At 38.1% G+C, this 23112-nt stretch overlaps 1 protein-coding gene across 3 annotated transcripts in view; it reads left to right on the top strand.

Moving 5' to 3' along the window:
- The first annotated feature begins 1444 nt into the window (after positions 1–1444).
- Positions 1445–23112, top strand: part of UNK (unk zinc finger) — a 37589-nt gene continuing 15921 nt past the window's right edge. Inside the window, exons 1-2 of one of the 3 annotated variants that reach the window (XM_051995066.1) lie at positions 1445–1706; positions 22390–22599. In XM_051995066.1, coding sequence (XP_051851026.1) covers positions 1603–1706; positions 22390–22599 — 314 coding nt within the window. In that variant the 5' untranslated portion in view covers positions 1445–1602. The remainder of the gene's footprint in view (positions 1707–22389; positions 22600–23112) is intronic. The other 2 variants (XM_051995064.1, XM_051995065.1) reach the window with 2 other exon arrangements.

Here is a 23112-nt window from a genome sequence, read left to right as displayed (position 1 = left end):
ACTTACCTTGAATTTTAAAATAATGGAGGTAAATCATTAAGTTAAGCCTTATTCTTTTTGAATATTCCACTTCAAATGCTCTAAATAGTAATAGTAAAAATTAACTAAGGACTTCATGCAAGATACTGAAGTAGTTTGGTTACTGATCTGATCCCTCAGTAATAAGAAGAAACCCACAGTATTGGGTTTATGTTGGGTAATGAAGAAAATGCATGCATCACTTAAGGAACCAATTTTCTATTTCCTTAAAGTTATTCAGGATGTTTATTCCCTTAATGAAAATCATTATATATTCAGTATAAAAAAAAAAAGGCAAATGTAAGTCACCATCTAATAAAAAGCATGGCAAAAATAAGTCTTTCAGCAATAAACGCATTTTATATATAAAATCTTCAAGGTAGAAAGGAAGTTAAATGTCACTTATTAAAAACGATCTGGAATACTTTTTTAAGATCATAAATGAATTTAATCTGGGCATAAACCTTAATGAAATTAACAAAAATCTGGGCCACTGAAAAGTTGGTAGTCTAGCACGGTATCTAGGACTTATTAGGCTTGTAACAGAGTGGTTTAGATCAAAAACGTACAACTGTGCCCGTATTGGACACTTTAGTGCTGGCTTCTTGACACTTTTAAATTGGTATTTGCTATTGCACTTCACTCAGACCAGATTAAGTAAAGAACACTTTTCTCTTTGCTCCTGTCCTTCTGGAGCCACTGAAAGGAACAACAATCACGACTCCTTAAAAGTGATGGTGAAAGTGCCTCCAACTTCTCAGCAGATATCACGAACTGGAGACCAGGTCTGAGGCAAATGCATTTTCAGATGTCATCACTCATTGGTCACAATGGAGAGAATCAGTGGAATTCAACAAAGCTGGTTTTTTTTTTTTTTAAGAGCATCAATAAAACAGTAAGAAAAAATAAACTAGAATTTAGCAGTTATTCAGAGGAAACCAGGCAACCTCGATCAGGAAAAAACTCTTCTTTCCAGTTCTTTATGTGGTTGGAGTACTTTCCAAATGATTAAAATTTTCAGGATAACCCAGAATAGAAAAAGAATGTTTTAAACTTAATAATGTGCATTAAATACCACAATGATTCGTCCCGTTTACTCTCTATCACTCGTACAATGCTCGGGGAATTTGGGGACCTATTATATAGTCTTATTTCATAGACATCTTCAGCAATGACCCCGCTGTCGGCCTCTCCTGATTCGGGGGAGGGGGGTAAGGTGGGAGGGGGAAGTGAGGGGCGCTCTGGTTACGAGGGAAAGATTCCTTCCCTCCACAGCTTCAAATGCACAGGCAAGACATCGACACTGGTTAGGACTACAATCCCCAAAAGCGATCCTGGGCCCTTCAGCATCCGGGGCAGTCGCCGCACGGTATGCCTGGGAGTTGTGGTCCTTTTCTCCGTTGAAAGTCCTCATCCACGCTAAGATTATACAGGCGTAACCGACCACAACTCCCAGCAGTACGTCCGGCTTCACGGGGGTGCTTCACGTTCTCATGGCGCGACGCAGGCGCACTCAGTCCTCGGCGCGGACCGCGCAGACTGAATAATAAAAGGGGAGCGGCGAAGAGGGAGGAAGACAGGACCATGTCGAAGGGCCCCGGGCCTGGCGGCTCCGCGGCTTCCTCGGCGCCCCCGGCCGCCACCGCCCAGGTGCTGCAGGCGCAGCCCGAGAAACCGCAGCACTACACGTACGTAGAGCCCCCCCGCCGCGCGCGCACGCTTGACGTCAGCGGCTAGCGTGAGTCACGCGCGCAGGGAGAGCGCGAGGCGGCCTCTACCCAACCCTCTTCTCCTTCTCCCCCTCCCCCTCCTCTTCTGGCCGGGCCTAGACCGGTTCCAACCTGATGGGGCCAGTCCCAACTGCTTCTAACTGCCACCAACCACCAGCCGGGCCAGAGGGCGGGAAAGTTGGGTGCAGTCCCCGCGGGGTTGGCTCGGGCGCGGGATGCGGTGACAAACAGCTTGAGCCTGGCCTGGCCATCGAAGCCTAACTGCCCCCCAAGACCTTCAAGCCCCACACAGTCCCTTCTTCCCTTATTCCTGGGTCTTAAGTGCAACACGACGCTCGGAGATGCACTTGGGGGCCTGACCCGTTTAAGTCATTAGCAGCTTGTATGCTCCAGTCCGGAGCAATATACATATTGCTTACTGCATGCAAGCCCCACTGGGGCCTTGCCCCTCTTGCAACTAGTATGCACTTAAGCAAACAAACCCTCGTGGAGCACTTGCCCTGGCCCCTCCCCCCAAGTCACGTCTGACACAAGGTGGGCCCTCAGGTGGCACCCACACCCACGTGAAGCACATGCACAGCTCGCTCACAGCAAGGGACCCAAAACACACCCTTCCTCTGGTTGCTATCAGCCCCAGGAGTATGAGCTGCTGAGACGTTGGTGGCAGTCCCTAGGTGCCAGAGGCCGGGCCATGCCCTGCAGTTAGCCGCATGGGGGAGGGGGGACCTCATCGGATTTGGGAAAGTAAGCTGAGGTTCTAGAAGCATGTAGGAAGATTTGGTTTCAAGCAAAGGCTCCCCCTCCCCCCACTCCTGAAGTTGTGGTGGTTGTCCCAAACCTATATGACCTCTTGGGCTTCTGAGTTTTTTGTCTGTATAAGTGGAGTATTCAAAGCTGGACTCTAGGCTTGTTGCAAATATTGATGCCTTTGTAAGGGAGCCTTCAACAGCTGCACAGCAGGGGCATGCTACAGACTAGGGCCAGAGAGCAAGCACCTTGTGGAACGGAAGGAACCAAATTGTAGGCAGGAGGGCCCCTTGGCTCACTCCCCAACTCCAGAGACGGGGCCTGTTGGAAGGAAATATGTTTCAGGGACCCAGGGAAGCTGTTTGTCAGGCTCTGTGATGGTTTCTTTGTTGGGAAATTCTGTGCTTTGGTCTGAAGCTATTGATGCTGCTTTGATTACAGGGCCAGACTTGTGTTAAATTGGAGCCATTGTGAGTATGAGCCCTGCCACCTTTGTTTACCCTCTCATTCCAACTGGAGGCCTGCTTTTGTTTATAACTCTGATTCTCTCCAGTGGTAGTGGTAGTGGCTTTGCCTTTGAAGAATTCCAGAAAATAGTATTCAAATGAGTGATAACCAGCAATCTTAATAGATTCTTTTGCCTTAGAAACGTGCAGAATCCATACAATTAGAACTTTTGAAAATCTTTAGTTGCTTGGATTTAGTTTTGCAGTGGAATATATGGAACCCCAGAAAGCATTTTGAGGGATCACAGTCTTGTGTTTCTGTTATATTAATAGCAAGACTAATAAAATCGTTAGAGCAGAGTTTGCTTTTGGAGTTATCTACTGAAACAGAAGTAATCAAATATTATAAATCACTGTAAATGTAAATAAGTGAATGTTCTGAATTGCTGCTGACGACTGATTGGATCACTTTGTCTTTTTACTGCTTATTTTAAAAGCCTGTGTGTCCAAATCAGTAATTGAAAGCAGATGATCAATTGTCTTTGAAAACAGAGCATCCTGTGCTTTGGTGGTATGTCATTAAATCAGCCAGAGAAGATCTTTGGAAGTCATGGCACCTTTCAAAAGTCTGCCTGCAGTAATCAGAGATATGAGCTCAGCAGGGATAATAATTTTCAAGATCAGATTTAGACTTCCAACCTTTAACCTTTCCTGTCCTGTGAAACTGGGCATGGGAGAACATCATGCATGGGTGTGCGTGTAATTTTTGAGGGGGATGACAAAACTAAGACTGTCATGGTTTTGATGCAGCATTTACATTTCAAACTGGAGACTGCTTTTACTTCATTTCTCATATCATGATTTTTGATTTGTTTCCAGTATGAAAAAAAATCCTTGTCTTTTCAGCCTGTTGTTTGGATTTTCTTTGATACTTTGGATTAGTCCTATCCCCAAGGCTTGCCCATTCCAATTTTTGGCTATGGACCAAACTTTTAATTTTCTGGTTCATTTAAAAAAGAAATTCTGATTGCAGTGAGACAGTCCTTGTTCAATCTGGGAAAGGAGTGCTATAAAATTAGCTCTCATCTTCCTAAGTGTAGGCTACCTCAAGGAACACTAGTGACACATCCCCTTTGTATCAACAGAAGCAAAATTACCTAGAATTGCCTTTTGGGGAGGGTAGAAAGGGGTTAGCTGCTAGGGTTTGAGCGAAGGCATAAGCTTTCTTCATAAACCTAGCTAAAATGTTCAATTACAACAAAATAATTGGTTTTCTCTGCATTTAATAAGCATTCATTCCTGTTTTAGAGGGAGTTTTTAATGTAGCATCTAAAAACATCCCAATAAAGTTTGGGCACATAGCTTACGAAAAAGTAAGTCTTTAAAATTATCTCTGACTCTTTTCAGTGTATAACTTTAAATATTTCTCACAGTGCTCAGTAAATTATCAAGAACACCAATAATGATAATACTCTTTCACAACCAGGAACTGTCCTCTTCCCCCATCCACCCCCATATAATTTGCTAGATTGACTATAAAGCTGATCTTTTATTGGGCAAGTGCAGACAGGTCTGTAAAACAATTTCAACTCATTCAAAACAAATCCATCTTGTGATAGTGCATATTAGAGAATCAGAGTAAGAATAAGATGAAAATGTGAAGTAATTGAAATGTTTTTTGGAATTGTAGAATTTATCCTAAGTTTATCTTTATCCCCTTCATGAAGGATTTTGTTATTTTAATTGTATAGTTAAAAGTTTGTTCTTGTTTTAATTTGGAAAGCCATAAAACAATTTAAGTTTCTGGCCTTATATATCATCTTGGCATTCAAAAGTGATGAAAACTACACTTAATGATGGGTTCTATCATGTATTTGTAATACAGAGAGCATTTTGTTTTTGTAAATCTAGCCCAAGTTAGACTGATTGTGCTTTTGAATTGCAAGGTTAGATGAAATCTAGTTCAATGTGATTTTTGGCCATTGGATATTTTTTCATATTGGACCCAGAAAAATAAATGTTGTCTCAGACTCCATTTTCATTTAAGAATGTCACCCAGGTACTTTTTTAATGAGGATAGTGTAGCAGTAATTCTATAAATGGATTCTATGAATCAGATTTGCTAGCAAGTGCACATTATATTAATGTCATGACTCTGCTTAATTGCATCTGATCTTGTTTTGAGAAAATCTAGTTTCCTTGGGAAATATCTTTTAAAATGTTATTGCAAACTACAGCAGTATTCTAAGTTTGTCATTTGGTGGACAACTTGTTGCACACTGAGTAACTTGTCATCTTAGAACCAGTACTTAAACCATCTCAGTGATGATGAGTCAAGTTGCTAATAAAGAATTATGGAGGTCAATCACTGGTTTTGAAAGTAACTTCCTTACATGATATAAATTAAGAATTCAGTTTGATCTTTTTAGTCAGATGCCCACAGTCCCTATTAATAGGAATTAAATGCCCATATTAAGGAAAAATAGGTTCTTAAGAATAGTACATATCTGCTATAATCTAAATTAATGATTAAAGTCAAGATTTGCTTAATGGTTAAGTTTTTTTGTTTTAATCCAGCTATGTTAGATACTAAAGAAGGCTTCCCCACAATCCATATGCATCTGCTTTGGCTGATGGTTTCTATCAACCTTCAAAAGACTGTGACTTATTGGTGAGGGCAGCTGGACAACTCTCAGAACAACTTAGAGAAATCCACCATGGGCACACTCTATAAAGGAGCTCCTTCTCTGGAAAGTAGCGCCCCAGATAAGTGCACAAAAGCAAGACACCCTCGTGGACCTACTTCCTCCCGCTTTCAACACCCTGATGCCTGAAGGTGAGGTCTCCTTCCTGTGTGTCTTAGAAGCCATGAGCACACTTTGAGAATTAAAGCCATAGGGAGAGCCTGGGTGAATCACAGTTGCAGTCTTTCCACTGAGGATCTTAGGTAAAGGTTGTTTTTCTTGGCAGGAAAGAATTTAGATTTAAAGATGGTTAATGTAAGAATGCATTTGAAGAGACAAAACTCTGAGCTATGGACTGGTCCAAAGATAAGATATTTCCCCACTCAGGAGGTCATTTGCATTTTGAAATCATAGCCTTAGACAGTTAAAGCCAATTCTTTTAAATTTTTTCCTTTTCTGTTTGTGATATGGGATTCATTTTGTACCTGTAGTAATCATCAGGTAAAGACTGATCAGGGAGTCAGTCTTCATGTAGGCCACTTAACTTTGCTAGTAATACAGAAGATATCCCTTACCCTAGCCAGTCATCTTCTAAGTATTTGTGCTTTGACCTTAGGGGAAACCAGGGAAAGTTTAATTATTCTGCTGATGGGCCAGTATATTGACTTGATTAGAAAGACAACAATTACTAACTGGTTTATTTGTGCCTTTCTCCTTCTTTACTCCTTTCACCAATGGTATCCCCTACTTTTCTAGAAAAATGCTTCTATTGTGCTAAATTTTTGTGATTTTCTTTGGTTATGAAATGTCAGTTCACAGTAAGACTGAGGACAGCAGACATGTATATGAAATCTAAATTGTCTCTGGTCCTTTCTCTTAAGAGAGAAAAAACTAGTCTTTTCTCTATACTTAGCTGAAAATGAATTGTGTTTATTTACTTCCTGGGGTTTGGAGGGGGAGTTTGCACTCCTACTGGATACTCAGCAGACTGCTTTTTTCAGTTGTTTTAAAGGTACATTTGGGGCATTCATTAAGAACGGTCCATGTGTATTGTTTAAAATGAAGTTAGTGGCTATATTATTTTAAGTTTAAAAAAACAATCAGAACCATTGTCTCTGTCTCTAAAATCCCTCAACTTTCCCCCCTTTTGTCTTTGCCAATTTATAGAGTTTGACAGCAGTGTCAAGAATTGATGAGAAGGAGAAGATGGAAAGGAGTCTAGCATCTTAATAGCATTCTCTGTAATGTGACCCTTTTCATTTAATTAAGAGATAAAGAAGATACTGTGGCCTGGGAGATCTGTCATCAAGTCAGATTTGAGTTTATTGACATGTTGCTTCCCCTTCCTCCTATTCTTCCCCCTGTTCTTTATCTTACTTTGAATCACTTTATGAAAATGAAAACCAGTTAATAGTTTAAATTATATATGATCAGCATAAATTGTTAAACATGACTCCTAAAGAGTAGGAGTTAGAAGGAAAAAGGACCAGGTTTATAGCTTGCTTATTGACATATATCAGCATGCTCAAGGACATGGTTAAGGAGGATGAGTTTGATAGATTCTCCTTTGGTGTAATTTTATTGATTTGAGGGGCTTATAAAGCTTTTCTCAATCTAGCTAAAAACACACATTTGCTTTAATTGCTGCCAGATGCTAACAAGTGCCAGGTGTGTGATAGTTGTGACTTAACAACTTTAGTATTTCGGGATTGGTGCGAACCAGGTGCACAGAGATGATATAAACAAGATTAAATAGTTACACTTTATAAACAAAAGTAAATTATTTGGACGTCAATAATGCTTAGGAATTAGTGTGTGAAATGAATATTAAATACTCAATCAACTATATTATGCAAAATAATACTTAAAATGTTTCTGCTCATCCACAAGAAATACTTTAATGGCCTGTCCTAACCTGAACTCCAATTGTCACTGATGCTTGGTACTACTCTTTGTCTTTCAATGCTATGTTGTAGCTGAGAGTTTATAGCTTAACTAGGATGATTTTATTTTATTTTTAATCTATAATAAGCCTCTAGCCCAAAATTATCCACACTTTAATTTTTCTTTGAAAACCTTTATACCTTACTTCCTTGAAATTTCATCTTTTGAGCAGCTCCAGTCAGAATATTATCTTTATTGGAACTCAACACCAAAACAATTCCCTTGCTTCATTACTGAATACCTTTAGAAATGTAGTCCTTTAAAAATGGGCATATTCAGAATTGTGATCCCCTTGCCTATATTAAACATTTTTCTTTTAGGTTTTGTCAGAACTGCTCTGTAACTGCAACTTCCCTAATAATTCCCTTTCTCCTCATACTGTCTATCAACTTTGCTGATTTAAATTTGAGAAGCTGGGAGTAGATTTTAAATTGATGTTTTTCTTGGGTCAGACACTTCTTTTCCTTCAACAGACAATATAAAGTATATGTAACAATATATCTGATTAACCAAATATAATAAAATAGATACAAAGTTGGATTTTGTCACACCTTGCATGAGCTGAAATAGACAGTGTTGGCAAGCCAACTATCTCTCAGTGACTTGGGGGGAGTCTCTCATCAGTTGAATCAAGTTGCTAATGATTTGTAAATTTGAGAACAAATAGATTGATTTTCACACACTTGATACAATGAATGAGGTAACAATCTTTTGGAAATGAGGGGCTGATAAAAGCAGGCTTAGTTTTAGAAACTGCCAGCATGTGTACCTTTTTTTCACTATTGCTTCTAGTCTTAGGACCAGAACAGCCCATCTGCCTGTTTCACTTGTTAGTGATAGAGCAACTATGCTGTAAATTTCCAAGACGGTTTTGTGCTTCTAAGAAAGTTTTCTTTAGTCCTAAGCCCTCATTATATTCCCTCTTCAACTCTCATGCTTAGAGGATGCAGTCAAGATCATCTACACTGATAAGTTTTTTTTAAATACTCATTGTACTGAGTAATCTTGAGTCCATCACAGCTTCCTGATCAGCTCAGTAGAACTCTGGACTCCAGTCTGGGCTCTATTGTTAATTAGTTGTGTGATTTGCTTCAAGTTATTTTACTTCCTGGAATTTCAAAAATTAGACTAGATGATTCTTAAAGTTCTTTCCAGTTCTAATGTTAGATTTATTGTTCCAAATCTCTGCAACCTGTTATTAGGCATCAAATTGGAATGGCCTACACAAATAATGTCTCTATTCTTAAGTCAGAAATCCTTTCCTTGGAACACTTAACAATTGCCACAATTGATTTGATGAGCTAAGAATTGGTTATTGGCTTATTTTAGTGGGCTTGTGGGCTTCTTCGTTAGACTTGTGAATCTCCGAAAGTCAATCCTGGTTGAGGCTCCTAGCTTATATATGCTCTCTAAAGGTGTGAACTCTCCCAAAGGTGTGAACTCCAAAGGTGTGAACCAAGTACATAAGCATTGTCTCTATAGATTCCAGTGACTTAGCACCTTGTTTCAATTTCTGGCCCATAACAATCATTAATTATTTCTATTCTTTTGTATTTGTATATATGTGCATATAAATATGTAAGTATATATAAGGACTTATAAAATACATACTTGGAAATAGTTGTGAATGTAATGCTGATAGCTGGGGAAAATTAGGGTTAAGTCCTTCCTCAACTAATTACTCAAAAACAAGGAATGATTTTCAGTAGTGTTTTTAAACTTTTAAACAAAACAGTAGTGTTTTAAACAAATTTAGAGGTTTTAGACTATTTAGACTTTAAAGTAAAAATAGTGAATTACTTTGATTTGGGGGTCATTGTTTCATAATTTTTTTCAAGATATTTTCAAAAGTAAACATTTCATGCTGCTTGGATATTAAGGAATTTTAAATTCCTATTTCCTCTTAACACCTTCCCCCTCTTCCTCTCCCTTACCAATAAAAGTGCCATAAGCCCTTGTTCTAAATTTCTTTTCAGGAGAGGATTTTGATGTAGAAGAATGCTCATTGAATAAAATAAATATTGACTAATAAATATTCAGAACTATAAACAATGCCAATACACTTTTTAATGGTAATTATCTACTTGTATTCCTCCCTTTGGTGCTAATTACAGGATCACGTCATGACAAATCCAACAAGGACTTTTTGAGAATAAGGACATATTTTTTTCTCCCAGTTTCATCATAGAGTACATATATCTTAATAAAAAAAAATTTAGTTTTTTCAAGAATAGTAATAAAGCTAAATAATAATTGTTTGATAGGGATACATGTATTGTGAATTATCTTATCTCATACCATATACTTGTGCTTTCCATTTGGAGCTTTTCTTCTTTCAAAGTGCTTGTGCAAGACTTTGATCAGCAATCTCTGGCCAACTGTACAAGTTCTTCTTGCCCATCTTTAGCTACTCTAGAAAATAAGGATGTGCTTCTCATTTTTAATTGGTTGTTCTGAGTAAGCGGTCTCATTTGTTGTCCATGTTGCTGATTATGAATTCTCTACTTATTGGTGAATTCTTAAAAAATGTTAGATTTAAATGTACATCTCTTCTAAGCCCTCCTTTTTAAAAATTTTTTTTTATTATAACTTTTTATTGACAGTATATATGCATGGGTAATTTTTTACAACATTATCCCTTGCACTCACTTCTGTTCCGACTTTTCCCTTCCCTCCCTCCATCCCCTTCCCTAGATGGCAGGCAGTCTTATACATGTTAAATATGTTACAGTATATCCTAGATACAATATATGTGTGCAGAACCAAACAGTTCTCTTATTGAACAGGAAGAATTGGATTCAGAAGGTAAAAATAACCCAGGAAGAAAAACAAAAATGTAAACCGTTCACACTCATTTCCCAGTGTTCCTACTCTGGCTGTAGCTGACTCTATTCATTATTGATCAATTAGAACTGAATTAGATCTTCTCTTTGTTGAAGATATCCATTTCCATCAGAATACATTCTCATATAGTATTGTTGTTGAGGTGTATAATGATCTCCTAGTTCTGCTCATTTCACTCAGCATCAGTTCATGTAAATCTTTTTAAGCCTCTCTGTATTCATCCTGCTGGTCATTTCTTACACAGCAATAATATTCCCCAACATTCATATAGCACAATTTTCCCAACCATTCTCCAATTGATGGGTATTCATTCATTTTCCAGTTTCTAGCCACTACAAAAAGGGCTGCCACAAACATTTTGGCACATACAGGTCCCTTTCCCTTTAGTATCTCTTTGGGATATAAGCCCAGTAGTAACACTGCTGGATCAAAGTGTATGCACAGTTTGATAACTTTTTGGGCATAATTCCTGATTGTTCTCCAGAATGGTTGGATTCATTCACAATCCATCAAGAATGCATCAGTGTCCCAGTTTTCCCACATCCCCTCCAATATTCATCATTATTTTTTCCTGTCATCTTTTTAAAAATTTTTTTATTATAGCTTTTTATTTAGCGGTTATATGCATGGGTAATTTTATAGCATTGACAATTGCCAAATCTTTTGTTCCAGTTTTTCCCCTCCTTCTCTCCATCCCCTCCCCCAGATGGCAGGTTGACCAATACATGTTAAATATGTTAAAATATAAATTAAATACAAAATAAGTATACATGTCTTAACAGTTATTTTGCTGTACAAAAAGAATCGGACTCTGAAATAGTGTACAATTAGCCTGTGAAGGAAATAAAAAATGCAAGTGGACAAAAATAGAGGTATTGGCAATTCTATGTAATGGTTCTTAGTCATCTCCCAGAGATCTTTCACTGGGTGTAGGTGGTTCAATTCATTCCTGCTCCATTGGAACTTATTTAGTTCATCTCATTGCTAAAGATGGCCACGTCCATCAGAATTGATCATCATATAGTATTGTTGTTGGAGTATATAATGATCTCCTGGTCCTGCTCATTTCACTCAGCATCAGTTCATGTAAGTCTCTCCAAGCCTTTCTGAAATCATCCTCTTGGTCATTTCTTACCGAACAATAATATTCCATAATATTCATATACCACAATTTATTCAGCCATTCTCCAATTGATGGGCATCCACTCAGTTTCCAGTTTCTAGCCACTACAAAGAGGGCTGCCACAAACATTCTTGCACATACAGTACCCTTTCCCTTCTTTAAAATTTCTTTGGGATATAAATCCAGTAGTAACATTGCTGGATCAAAGGGTATACACAGTTTGATAACTTTTTGAGCATAGTTCCAAATTGTTCTCCAGAATGGCTGGTTTTCCTGTCATCTTAACCAATCTGACAGGTGTGTAGTAGTATCTCAGAGTTGTCTTAATTTGCATTTCTCTGATCAATAGTGATTTGGAACACTCTTTCATATGAGTGGAAATAGTTTCAATTTTATCATCTGAAAATTGTCTGTTCATATCCTTTGACCATTTATCAATTGGAGAATGGCTTGATTTCTTATAAATTAGAGTCAATTCTCTATATATTTTAGAAATGAGGTCTTTATCAGAACCTTTAACTGTAAAAATGTTTTCCCAGTTTGTTGCTTCCCTTCTAATCTTGTTTGCATTAGTTTTGTTTGTACAAAGGCTTTTTAATTTGATATAATCAAAATTTTCTATTTTGTAATCAGTAATGATTTCTAGTTCTAATTTGGTCACAGATTCCTTCTTCCTCCACAAGTCTGAGAGTTAAACTATCCTATGTTCCTCTAACTTATTTATAATCTCATTCTTTATGCCTAAATCATGGACCTAGCCCTCCTTTTATATTTGGATTTCACATAATACTTTTTTGCTTCATCAGGCATAGAGTCAAAATTACTTCCCAGTAGTCCTTCTTCTTATACCAATTCTCCAAAAACCAGATACTTCTCCCGAGTAGTTGGCTCCTAAAGAATCACTTCAAATTTTACATCCATTGTAATAATGTAAATTTAAGACTTTTTCAATAAAGGTGTTCCTAGCTTCAGATATCATCAATAACAATTTTATGATCAAAGTTCTGCAAAAGGACTTTCCAATGTATTTAAGAATTATACTTATTGTAATTTTTCATATCTGCAAGAAGAGAGATATCTTGTCTCTAAAGGAGCAATTTGTTCTTTAGCAACATATCTAGGGTAGTCTCCCTATTAAGTTTTCAGTTATATGCCTTGATTATTTTTAGAATGAGCCAGTCAGAGGAAAAGATGTAGTGTACCCAATGGTCTTTCATATAGCTCCAGGAGTAATTACTTGGAAGAAGCAGAACTAGAGAGAAATGATATTTTTTGTTGGCTTCCCCATGTGTGTACCAAGCCTGAAGCATTAAGACCTCAATCTTAGAACTATAAAGGTTGGGAATAGATAATGACATAGCTAGAAATTATTTTAATCATTGTGAATGAAGCACTTTAAAAAAAAAATTAGTTAAAATTTTTTTTACTAAAGGAGAAGTGTGTGTGTGTGTGTGTGTGTGTGTGTGTGTGTGTGTGTGTGTTTAAAAACTTTTATTCCATTTTTCTGCTAGTTCAGTAATTTACTCTGGCATCACTGATCATAAAGGACTTTTAAAAAAACGACTATGTATTTGAGCTCTTAAAATAATTGGCTGTTTTTTCCTACTCCCACACAAAATTTAATTTAACAAATATTAGATGCTGAAGATAAAAAATTTAGTTAAGAAATATTCCTTATCTTCAGGGAGTTTGTTGTCAGCAACAGTTGAATTGAAAAGCAATATTACTAGATGGGGGAGATGTAAAGTATTATATGAGATTTGAGGGGAAAGGATCAGAGAAGGATAGCTTTAAGGATGAATTGGATAGGTACAGTGAAGGAAAACATTCCCAAAAAGGAAACATTGATATGAGTAAAGACAGAGGCAGGAAAGTACAAGGGTGTATTAGGAGACTAGAGTAGTCTGATTTGACTGAGATATGCTCTAGAACAGCGGTCTCCAAAGTAGATGCGTGCAAGATAATCTATTGTGGGGCTTGAAGAAAATAGATTTGGAGAGAGGTGCTAAGTGTATACCATTTGCCATTGCTCCATCCACTTTGGGTTGTATTAGATGGTAACTCACATAACTCCTTCCCATTCCAGCCTCTTCCCCTTGCCTACTGTGCTGTACTGCCTGGGGAGTCCTTACAGGCAGACTGGATAGCAGCTTTCTTCCCCTACTCTAGCTCCTTCCTCTGTTTGGATAGTTCAAACCAGAAAGGTATTTGTCATTATCACTGCCTAGGGCAGTCAACTTACTTATCCTGGTATAAGTACACTGCATGTGCTGAAGTATAATTCATTAAATCAAGAAGTTTTGTGTTTGCAAGAAAACTTCCCAAGGCAGAATTACCTGATTTTCACAGTCCCTTTTCCAAAGTTTTTCTCTCCTCTCCCCCAACTTCCACCTTCACACATACCTCAAGAGAACAAGGGAGGCTTAAGCTATTTGGGTAGAAGCTGCACCGAGAAGAGCCCAGAGGAACAGATACAACAGTTTTTGGGAGTCATTGAAGATTGCTGCCAGTGAGTTTGGGACACATGTAGCTAAGCATAAAATGTTTTCTCACGTATACAGTCCCACTAATTCCTATCTTCCCCCATCTAAACTCTGCTCTCTGCCACGTGGAAACAAAGGAAGAAAACCATCTACTGCTATGAAACCAGGACCCATTTGGGCATCTCTGCATCTGCCTTACCACTGCTGTTTTCTCCCTCTCTGTAGCTACATTCTCGACCTAGGATCTGACCTCCAGAGTCTGTCTCCTCAACTCCTCCTAATATGTGGAAGATAGAAATTTATTACCAGATTTAAAAAAAAATCTTTGTATAATTGGTGGATAAGACTGAAAAATGAGTGCTATGATTTAATAAGTGTAGCCAATGATGTGCTTCTTCCATTTGTACCTTCATATCTCTGAGGCAGTTTTTTTCATCTTTGACAAACATTAATAAAACCAAGTTTGGAGGGAAGAGGAGACTTGAACTTGGAACCTGACCTTTGACTTGCAGTATTACAAAAGCTTAAAACAAGATTTTCCAAAATAATAGAGCATATTCAATCAGATTGCTATCATTAAAAGATGTTATATTTTTAGTGAGAGCAAAAAGATTTGGTGCCATTAATATGGAAAATTTTTTAAATTGTTTATTTCATCTTTATCTCAACCTCAATTTCTGATTTTCTGTATGTTTTATAATGTACAAAATAAAACAGTATATTCCATATAATTTATAAATAAATATACATAGATTGATGGTTCATGCTCAAAGAAATGTTTTCTTTTTCCTGATGGAATATGTGATCCAAAAAATTTGGAGACCAGTGCTCTAAATGTAGGAGAAAAATATGAGAGAAACCAGGAAAAGTAGAGGTACCAGGTTGGGGAAGACTTTGAATGCCAGAAATCAGACTTTATTTGAGCAAAAGGGAGCCATTGAAGGTTTTTCAGCAAAAGAATTTTGTGACTAGATGTGCACAAGGAACATCTAGTAGTGTAGGATAAAGAAAGCCAAGAAATGGGTGGAAGTATACTAAATCTACTCTACGATTTCAGCCATATCTGAAACCCTTTCTAATTATCATTGTTCAAATTTCAAAGCTTTCAGCAAATATCCCCTTCCCTGCCTCTTACCCTTTCAGTCCAACTACACAGGATTTGGAAAACCTAGTAAGATAGAGATTTGATGATCCCTTTCATCTCTAAAACTGATTCTGCAATTTAAAGGCTAATCGACAGTGTAAGTATGACCTAATCAACATAGTTAATTAACACTATATTAATGAACTAGGGAATTCCATTATTTTAATTTGCACTTGAAGATGGTTCAAGTCACCTCACTGATAATATTAGCAAGGAAAACCTAACTCTTCATAGGTAATTGAGACCTATTTAGGATGATTGCTATTAACCTTGGAAACAGAAATTTGACTTCCAAGTTGGAGCTAGAATTAGGGGAAGCAAAAAAATGGAGATTATTTTAGCTTACTAAAATAAAGTTTACCAATGTGGAGAAAATGTAAAACAAGTGAATAATTTTGTGCTAAAGTATAGATAACTGCTTTGTTTTGGCTTGAAGTTAACTGTTAACAGAAAAGCACCATTCTTCTTTCTACTGTAATTTTCTTATTAGCTATAACTAGGATCTAAACCTTGTTCCCTTGCCTTGTCCATCTTCTCCCACCTCTTTTGGATCGAAGTTTTTCCCATATTGGCCATTAACCATATCTGACCTTAACCTTCCCAAATCACTGAGGGCTTGTTAATATAACACTATTAAAATTCTTCTGGGTCTCAGTGACCTTTGGTGCAGAGTACTGATATTCCCACATCCCATAATAATGTGTGGAGAACTTGGGGATGAGAAAGGAAAAACTGCTTTCAAAAGATGGTTTCTAGGTCTTTTTAGGACTTATAGGATTATTTGGAGTAGTTATTTGAATTGGCAAATGGATATCATCTATAGTTTCTTAGGCTCAGGGATTTAAGACCTTTGGAACAGGAAAAATTTTTTGAATGATTAATATCTCTTGTTGAGACCCAATCTAAAATTTTGCTGCAGTTCCTGAAAAGCTCTGGTTTTTAAAGTGGATTTCAGCATTTCCCAGTAGAGAATTCCTTAAAATAAACAGCTGATTCTGGTAGATAGAGAAATTGATGATCCAGACTAAATGATCATGAGCCACCCAGCCTGCTTTTTTATTGGTGGGGGGGACAGTGACTGGGAATGGGGAAAGGTGAGAAGAGAATGCTTCTTTTCTACTCCCCTGCCCCCATACACTTGCCCAAGATTATTAGGGAAAGGAGAGAAAGAAATCCAAGCAATTTTGTTCCTAGTTATAGTTGTTAGTTAAAGGGTTATTTGTAGTTTTAAGTGAAAGTTTAGGGTTTTCTGTCCTCTGACTAAAGGTATAATAGATTAGACAATATTTTAATTTTTGGTCTGGAAGAGACAAGGATTCTCTCGAGTATCCCAATTCAATTCAACTAACATTCACTTCACCATGTTATGTGTAAGATACTCTGCTAGACTCTAGGGATAAAAGGAGAAAACAGTTCCTGCTCTTGGGGTAACAGGAGGTTTATGTAAACAATAATACCGAGTAATTTGAGGAAGGGGAAAAACACCAAATAAATGTGGAGGAAATAAAAGAAAGGTTCGATGTGGAGGTGGTAGCTGAGCTGAACTTTAGAAGACAAGATTCTTTTTTTTTTCTTTTTTTTAGAAGACAAGATTCTTGAGAGACATATGAAGAAGAAGCATATTATAGCTCTGGAAAACATCCTGATATCTAGAGAGAGGATAAGGAGTGTTGAATTCGGGGATCATTAGTCCAGTTTGGTTGGAATTCTTTCTTGAAAGATAGTGATAGAAAGATGGAGCATCTTTTCATATGGCTAGAAATAGTTTCAATCTCTTCATCTGAGAATTGTCTGTTCATTTGACCATTGTTCCTTTGACCATTTATCAAGTGGAGAATGGCTTGATTTCTTATAAATTAGAATCAGTTCTCTATATATTTTGGAGATAGCATTCATTTTTTATAAGATTTTTGTGTTCCACATTTTTTTTTCCTTCTTCCTCCCTTAACATTTCTCTTCCCCAAAGCAGTGAGCAATATGCCAGTTGTAAGAGAAATAGAAAAGTTTGGTGTAAAGAAGACTTAGAAAACACATCAGTTGTGTTTTGGAATTTTTGATTATGAGATGCAAACAAGTAGGAGGTGTCCAATAAACATTTGATAATGGAGAATGGCAGTTCAGGAGAAAGAGTATATAGAATAGAATGATTACAGAGAATTGGTGGCTGAGAAGGAGTGCTTGGATAGCTAGGAGAACCTGAAAAGAACAGGATCTAGAAAATAGGAGAGAAGGATGTAGGAAGACTGAGCATCAGTGGAAAGCTGCCGAAAGGAAAGGGAGACAAAAGATTGTGAAAAAGCCATTGAATACAGCAGTTAAGAGATTCACTTCATTTCAGTCCCCCCTAGTATTTGTTCAACACTATGCTAGGAACCTGAAGTAGGAAAGTAAACCAAGAGTCCCTGTCCTCAAGGAGTTTATATTTTTTACATAGGATATGGTTATGAGTCAGGATGCTATAGAGGAGACATCTATTCAGATCCAGCTTGAACTGTTATGTAACATATGAAAGGTTTTTCCAGATTAATTTCAGAGGTAGACTGAACACCAGCCTTAGAGTTAAAAAATAATTTTGTGAATTTAAATAAGTAGAAATTCATTAGTATTGAGAAAAGATTTAGAATGATAACTAGAGAGAGTAAGAGGGTTGGGCAGACCTGATTGTTTTTATAAGTACAGAGTAAGTAGTAAGAGAAGGATAGACTGAAGATGGAAGAGGTAGGACAGAGAATTATTGATGGAATAACATCCCAGAGGATGAAAGAGGAGAGGATGGGATCCTGGGTACAACTGGAGGTGCTAATCTCAACAAGAAGGTAGGCCTTTTCATGCTCAAGTTTAAGGGAAAGGTAAACTGATGCTAAGTGAAGCGAGTAGAACTGAGAGAACATTGTAACCAGCAACAAGAAGATTATGCTATGATCAACTGTGACTGACTTGGCTCTCTTCAATAATGAGATATGAAAAGAGTCATCTGTATCCAGAGAGAGAACTATGGAGACTGAATATGGATCAAAGCATAGTATTTTCACCTTTTTTGTCGTTATTTACTTGTTTGTTTGTTTTTTTCTTAATCATTTTCCTCCCTTTGATCTGATTTTTCTTGTGCAGCATGATAATTGTGGAAATATGTTTAGAAGAATTGCACATGTTTAACTTATATTGAATTTCTTTCTGTCTAGGAGAGGGGGAGGGAGGAAGGAGGGAGAAAAATTTGGAACACAAGGTTTTGCAAGGGTGAATGTTGACAACTGTCTTTGCATGCACTTTGAAAAATAAGAAGCTATTATTTAAAAAAAAAAGTTTAGAGGAAAGGATGAGATCTAGGAGAACAAATGTTTTGACATGTGGATGAGAGGAAATGAAAAGGAGTTTAGGATTATCTTAAATAAATGAGGATATCAAGTTATCTACAACATGGAGGCAAGAGAAGTTTGGGAGTAACTTCTGTGTAACAAGGAATCAACCTCAAACTAATATACAAATTGTTATAAAAAGGCTGGGGTCCAATTGAGGTTCAGTGGCATGAATATATAGTGGTCTCAGCATGAAGTTGTTATTCCTTCCAGGATAGCTCGTCAGCTCCAGAGTAAGAGATGAGAAGGCAGATTGAATTGGTGACCCAGAGCTGGGGGGCACAAGAGTGAAACTAATAGATGGATAAAAGCACAAGTGATGTAAGAATACCTTATTAAAGAGGGTTCAGGGATGTGGAGGAAGGAAGTAGATGATGAAATGGAAAAAGAGAGGGAGATGAAAGGTAAAGAAAGAGAATCAGGTAGATAACATGAAGGTGTGATGAGAAAGAGAGTAGGATTAGGGATTAGGGTCTGCAGTAATAACTTCAGCATATAAGAGCCTGGGAGTGGAATAGTTTTGCCAATGGTTTCATTGCTCTACCAGTACAAGAATTACTAACTGCAGTGGCCTATCCATATTCAGTTCAGAACCAATGATCCACCTGGGTGGAGAACTCCCAGTATGGAAACTTTCTCAATTGATGCAGATGAACAAATGGACTTTAAGAGTTGTGATGGATTTAAGTGACTTGTCAGGTCTTTTGACTCAGGCAGTCAACTGCACTGAGCTGCTTCCCACCTCATGCATAGTAAGCACTTAATAAATATATCTTAAATTGAACTTTGTTCTACTATTTCAGATATATATAATTCTAACTATATTGTATCAGGGGCCAATTCCTGCATATGGATCCCTGCCCTATGGAAGTATAATTTAATGGAGTACACAGCATGGGAATAAACATGCCAGGAAACATCTCAGACAAATCATTTCTCTTCTCTGCCTCAATTTCCTCAATTGTAAAATGAGGAGATTGAACTCAGTGGACTGTAATATTCCTTATAGCTACAACAAATACAAGAGAATATAGGGAAAATGTTTGATTCTAGAAAGTAGTTTGGAGTTGCATGTAGTTTCTTTTAAAAATGAGATTATTTAAGGCCAGGAATAGCTATTTCTGAAACTAGTTTTTGCCTCTAACCATGGCATTTAATTTTCATTTACAAAATTTGGCCCATACCTTCCTCTTGGTATTTACAGGGTGTAAGAAATTTTAAAAATACTTTCTAGTAAGCAATCATGCAACATGTTTTTAGAAGGAAATTAATGAGCTAGAATTGATCCAGACCAAGGCAGTCAGGTTAATTAGGTTCTTGAAGTGTCCTGAGTATTGATTATATAAATTGAGGATTTTTTTGCCTAAAGGAGACTAGTGTGGAAAAAAATTGGCACCTAGAAGACTGATTAGACTTACTCTGGCTACAGAAGACAGACCTAAGAGAAGCATATATAGACTGAATATAAGGAACTTCCTAATAATTAGGTGAAAATGAAATGGCCTTTTCCAGGAGATGAATTCCATCTCCGTGAAGTTTTTCAACCAGAGGATGAATGGTTATTTGTTGGCAGTATTTAGTTGTGGATTCATGCTTCAGGTTCTGATTGGACCAGATAACCTCTAGCGTTCCTTCCAATTCTGATTTTACATGATTTTATGAAAAGTTCCAAATCTCAAAGCTGGTGTGGTCTTGCCACATGGGTCATATCCTCAAGCTGGGTCCAGAGTCTCCATCAAGGGCTCATTTCTAGCTTCTTTGTGAGTCCCCAAGATAATCAAAACAGAAAAATCTAGGTTGTTGTGTTCCACATCTTCTTCTGAAGTAGACTTTCATTTTTCCTGAAGGTCTTTTTTCCACAAAACTTCTAAGAGAAGAGACAGTGGTATGGAGAACACAGTGGAAGGAATCTAGTCCCAGCTTTCCTTAGCTAGCTATAGGACTTCTCCATAAGGTAAAGGGTTAGACTGTGCAATTTCTAAGTTCTCCAGATAAGACTCAATGCTCTGTCAATCTGCCCCCTCCTCTCTCTCCTCCCCTTTCCCCCCGGGAGCTTTCATGAGTCTAGTGCTCTATAAGGCCCAGTAAGAAGAGGGGAAACCAAAAGCTTTTGGCTGTCATTGTTATTAAGAGCTTTTATCATGCTATGACCACTGTGCTACATATAACCATATGTGCTAAGAGAATCCCACAGCCCTCTAGGAAGCTGTTCCCTCAAGGAGCTTACGATGTAAGGCCCTGATGTGGACTCACATTTGCTGGATATACTGTCAGCAAAGTTAAAACATCACCCATAAACAACTAGGTATTCCCCTTCTCTGTGGGACTAAGTGTGCTTGAGAGAGACTGTTGAGAGGATGACATCAAAAGAGTAATCATATCACTAGGGTGAGGAATTAAGACAAGAACAAGCCGATATTCCCTAACTCAGGGGCAGCAGTAAGTGGGGCAGGTGTCCAAATAAAAAGTGGGAGAAGGCTTAAAAATAAAAGGCTGGTGGAGAATGTTGGCAATATCCAAGTACCTATATAGTTACACGAGATTGATTGATGCCAGCAAGGAGAGCACCCTCCCTGTCCAAGAGGGAAGTTAACAAAGCAGTCAGATGTGAAACTTTTCTCCTACAGGTCACTTACCTGGATAATCACCTATCTTTTATATCTCTTCAGGGAGTCCTGCCAGGCAAGCCTGTTATTAACAGCACTTAGTAGTCCAAAGGAAGAGCACATACTCTGTGGTCATGGCTCCTCCTAGTCTTTCTGGAGACCAGAAACGGTTTCCCTTTCAGAAGCCTTTGACTGTCTGTTCTCATTTGTCTGGAAAAGTCAAGAGCAGATCTAAGCATCTTTCCTCTGCCATGGGGTCCTTACATTTGATGCTAGGACTGAAAATGGGGCAGGGGTTAGGAGCCTTTGGAATAGGCAGAGTTTGGGAGTGGTTAAACATCCCAGAAAGACAGGGAAAGGACCACATTCAGGCATTGTCACAGCATGCTCATAAATTATACTTTGAAATACTAATGAGACCAAGCAGCTCATCCTGTTTCTCCATTCATGTGCAGGGAAATCAGGTAAAAGTCTACCTCCTTCATTCTGTGGAATTACTCAGATATCAGGCCTAGAGTTTGAGGCACCTGAGCTCAGCCTGAGCTCCTGGCTCGAGGCTCTTTTGTAATTCTAACATCCTTCTGGACCCTAAGATCAATCTCTTTGGTGGGACATTAGCAGCTTTAAATTACTCCTTCCCTGTTTCATGGCAGGGAATATTGACAGTCAGGACATTGGCCTAGTTAAAATCAGTCTGGCTGGTCTGAATCTGCTGCTGGGAAAGCTAGCTCATAGTTGCCGGAACAGCAAGTGGAGAAAGCCTTGGTGAGAAGGTCCAACCTTGCCTCAGATAATTATAAGTTGTGTGATCCTGGACAAGTCATTTAATTTCTTTCTCACCCTATTTCTTCAGCTATAAAATGGGGGAGAATGCACTTACCTTAAAGGGTTGTTGTGAGTATCAAATGAGATACTATGTGTAAAGCACTTGGCAAAATCTTTAATTGTTTAATTATAACAATAATATAATTTATTATTCTCTTTGACTCAAGGAGAGGATATATTCTGTGTCCCTCCAGTCTCAGGACCTTGGAATTCTGGCAAGATGTCCAAGACAGAGGTTTGAACATGGATCTCTGACTTTCTTGTATCCCAGCATGGCTGAAGCCAGAGATTGAAAACTTCCAGGAGTTTGATATTTGATTCTTAAATGTAAAGTAGAGCTTAATTTGGGGACAAAGAGAACATAAGAGGCTGAAGCCTATGGGTCTCCATCCCCCAAATACTTTCCACCTCCTCCACCTTTTGTGTGCCCTCTCTTCAGGTACTTAAAGGAGTTTCGAACAGAACAGTGCCCGCTCTTTGTGCAACACAAATGTACCCAGCACCGGCCCTATACCTGCTTCCACTGGCACTTTGTTAACCAGCGTCGCCGTAGGTCCATCCGCCGCCGAGACGGTACCTTCAACTATAGCCCTGATATCTACTGCACCAAGTATGATGAGACCACAGGCCTATGTCCAGAAGGAGATGAGTAAGTATCCTTTTCCACTTTGGGAATGGCTTATAGAGGAGCCACATTCTAACAGAAATTGTGTTCAGATGTTCCCAAAACTGACCAGAGACCCTTGGGATAGCAGGCCGAAGAGCAACATTTCCAAGATCATTCGACTGTTGCTGCTCTTTCCTGCTAGGAAGAGTACCAACCGTACAGATTGCTTCACAGGGCTCTTGCTTTGACTTTGCTCTTCTCCCATCCCCTAGGCCAGGATAGTGGGACTTGCTGAGCAGGCTAAAAGGCACCAAGATTATCCTAGTTTTCATTATCATCATTATCCCAAAGCATTTATTGTATATTTGATGATATGTGGCAAGAAGCTGGGGATCAGAAAAGAGAGTCATATTGCCTCTGCCCTCAGGAAACTCATATTCTGAGACTGAGACTAATTTAGACAGTAGTGTGAAAAAAACAGAACAGCCAAATGGAAACCATGAATCAGATTGAACTTAGTTGTGCTCCCTTTCTATTTTTTGATTTTCAATTATT

This window comes from Antechinus flavipes, chromosome 4 (assembly GCF_016432865.1).
Source record: "Antechinus flavipes isolate AdamAnt ecotype Samford, QLD, Australia chromosome 4, AdamAnt_v2, whole genome shotgun sequence".
Taxonomy (NCBI): Eukaryota; Metazoa; Chordata; class Mammalia; order Dasyuromorphia; family Dasyuridae; genus Antechinus; species Antechinus flavipes.
Note: the sequence above shows the minus strand (reverse complement) of the source record. Positions and strands in the feature narration are given on the sequence as shown.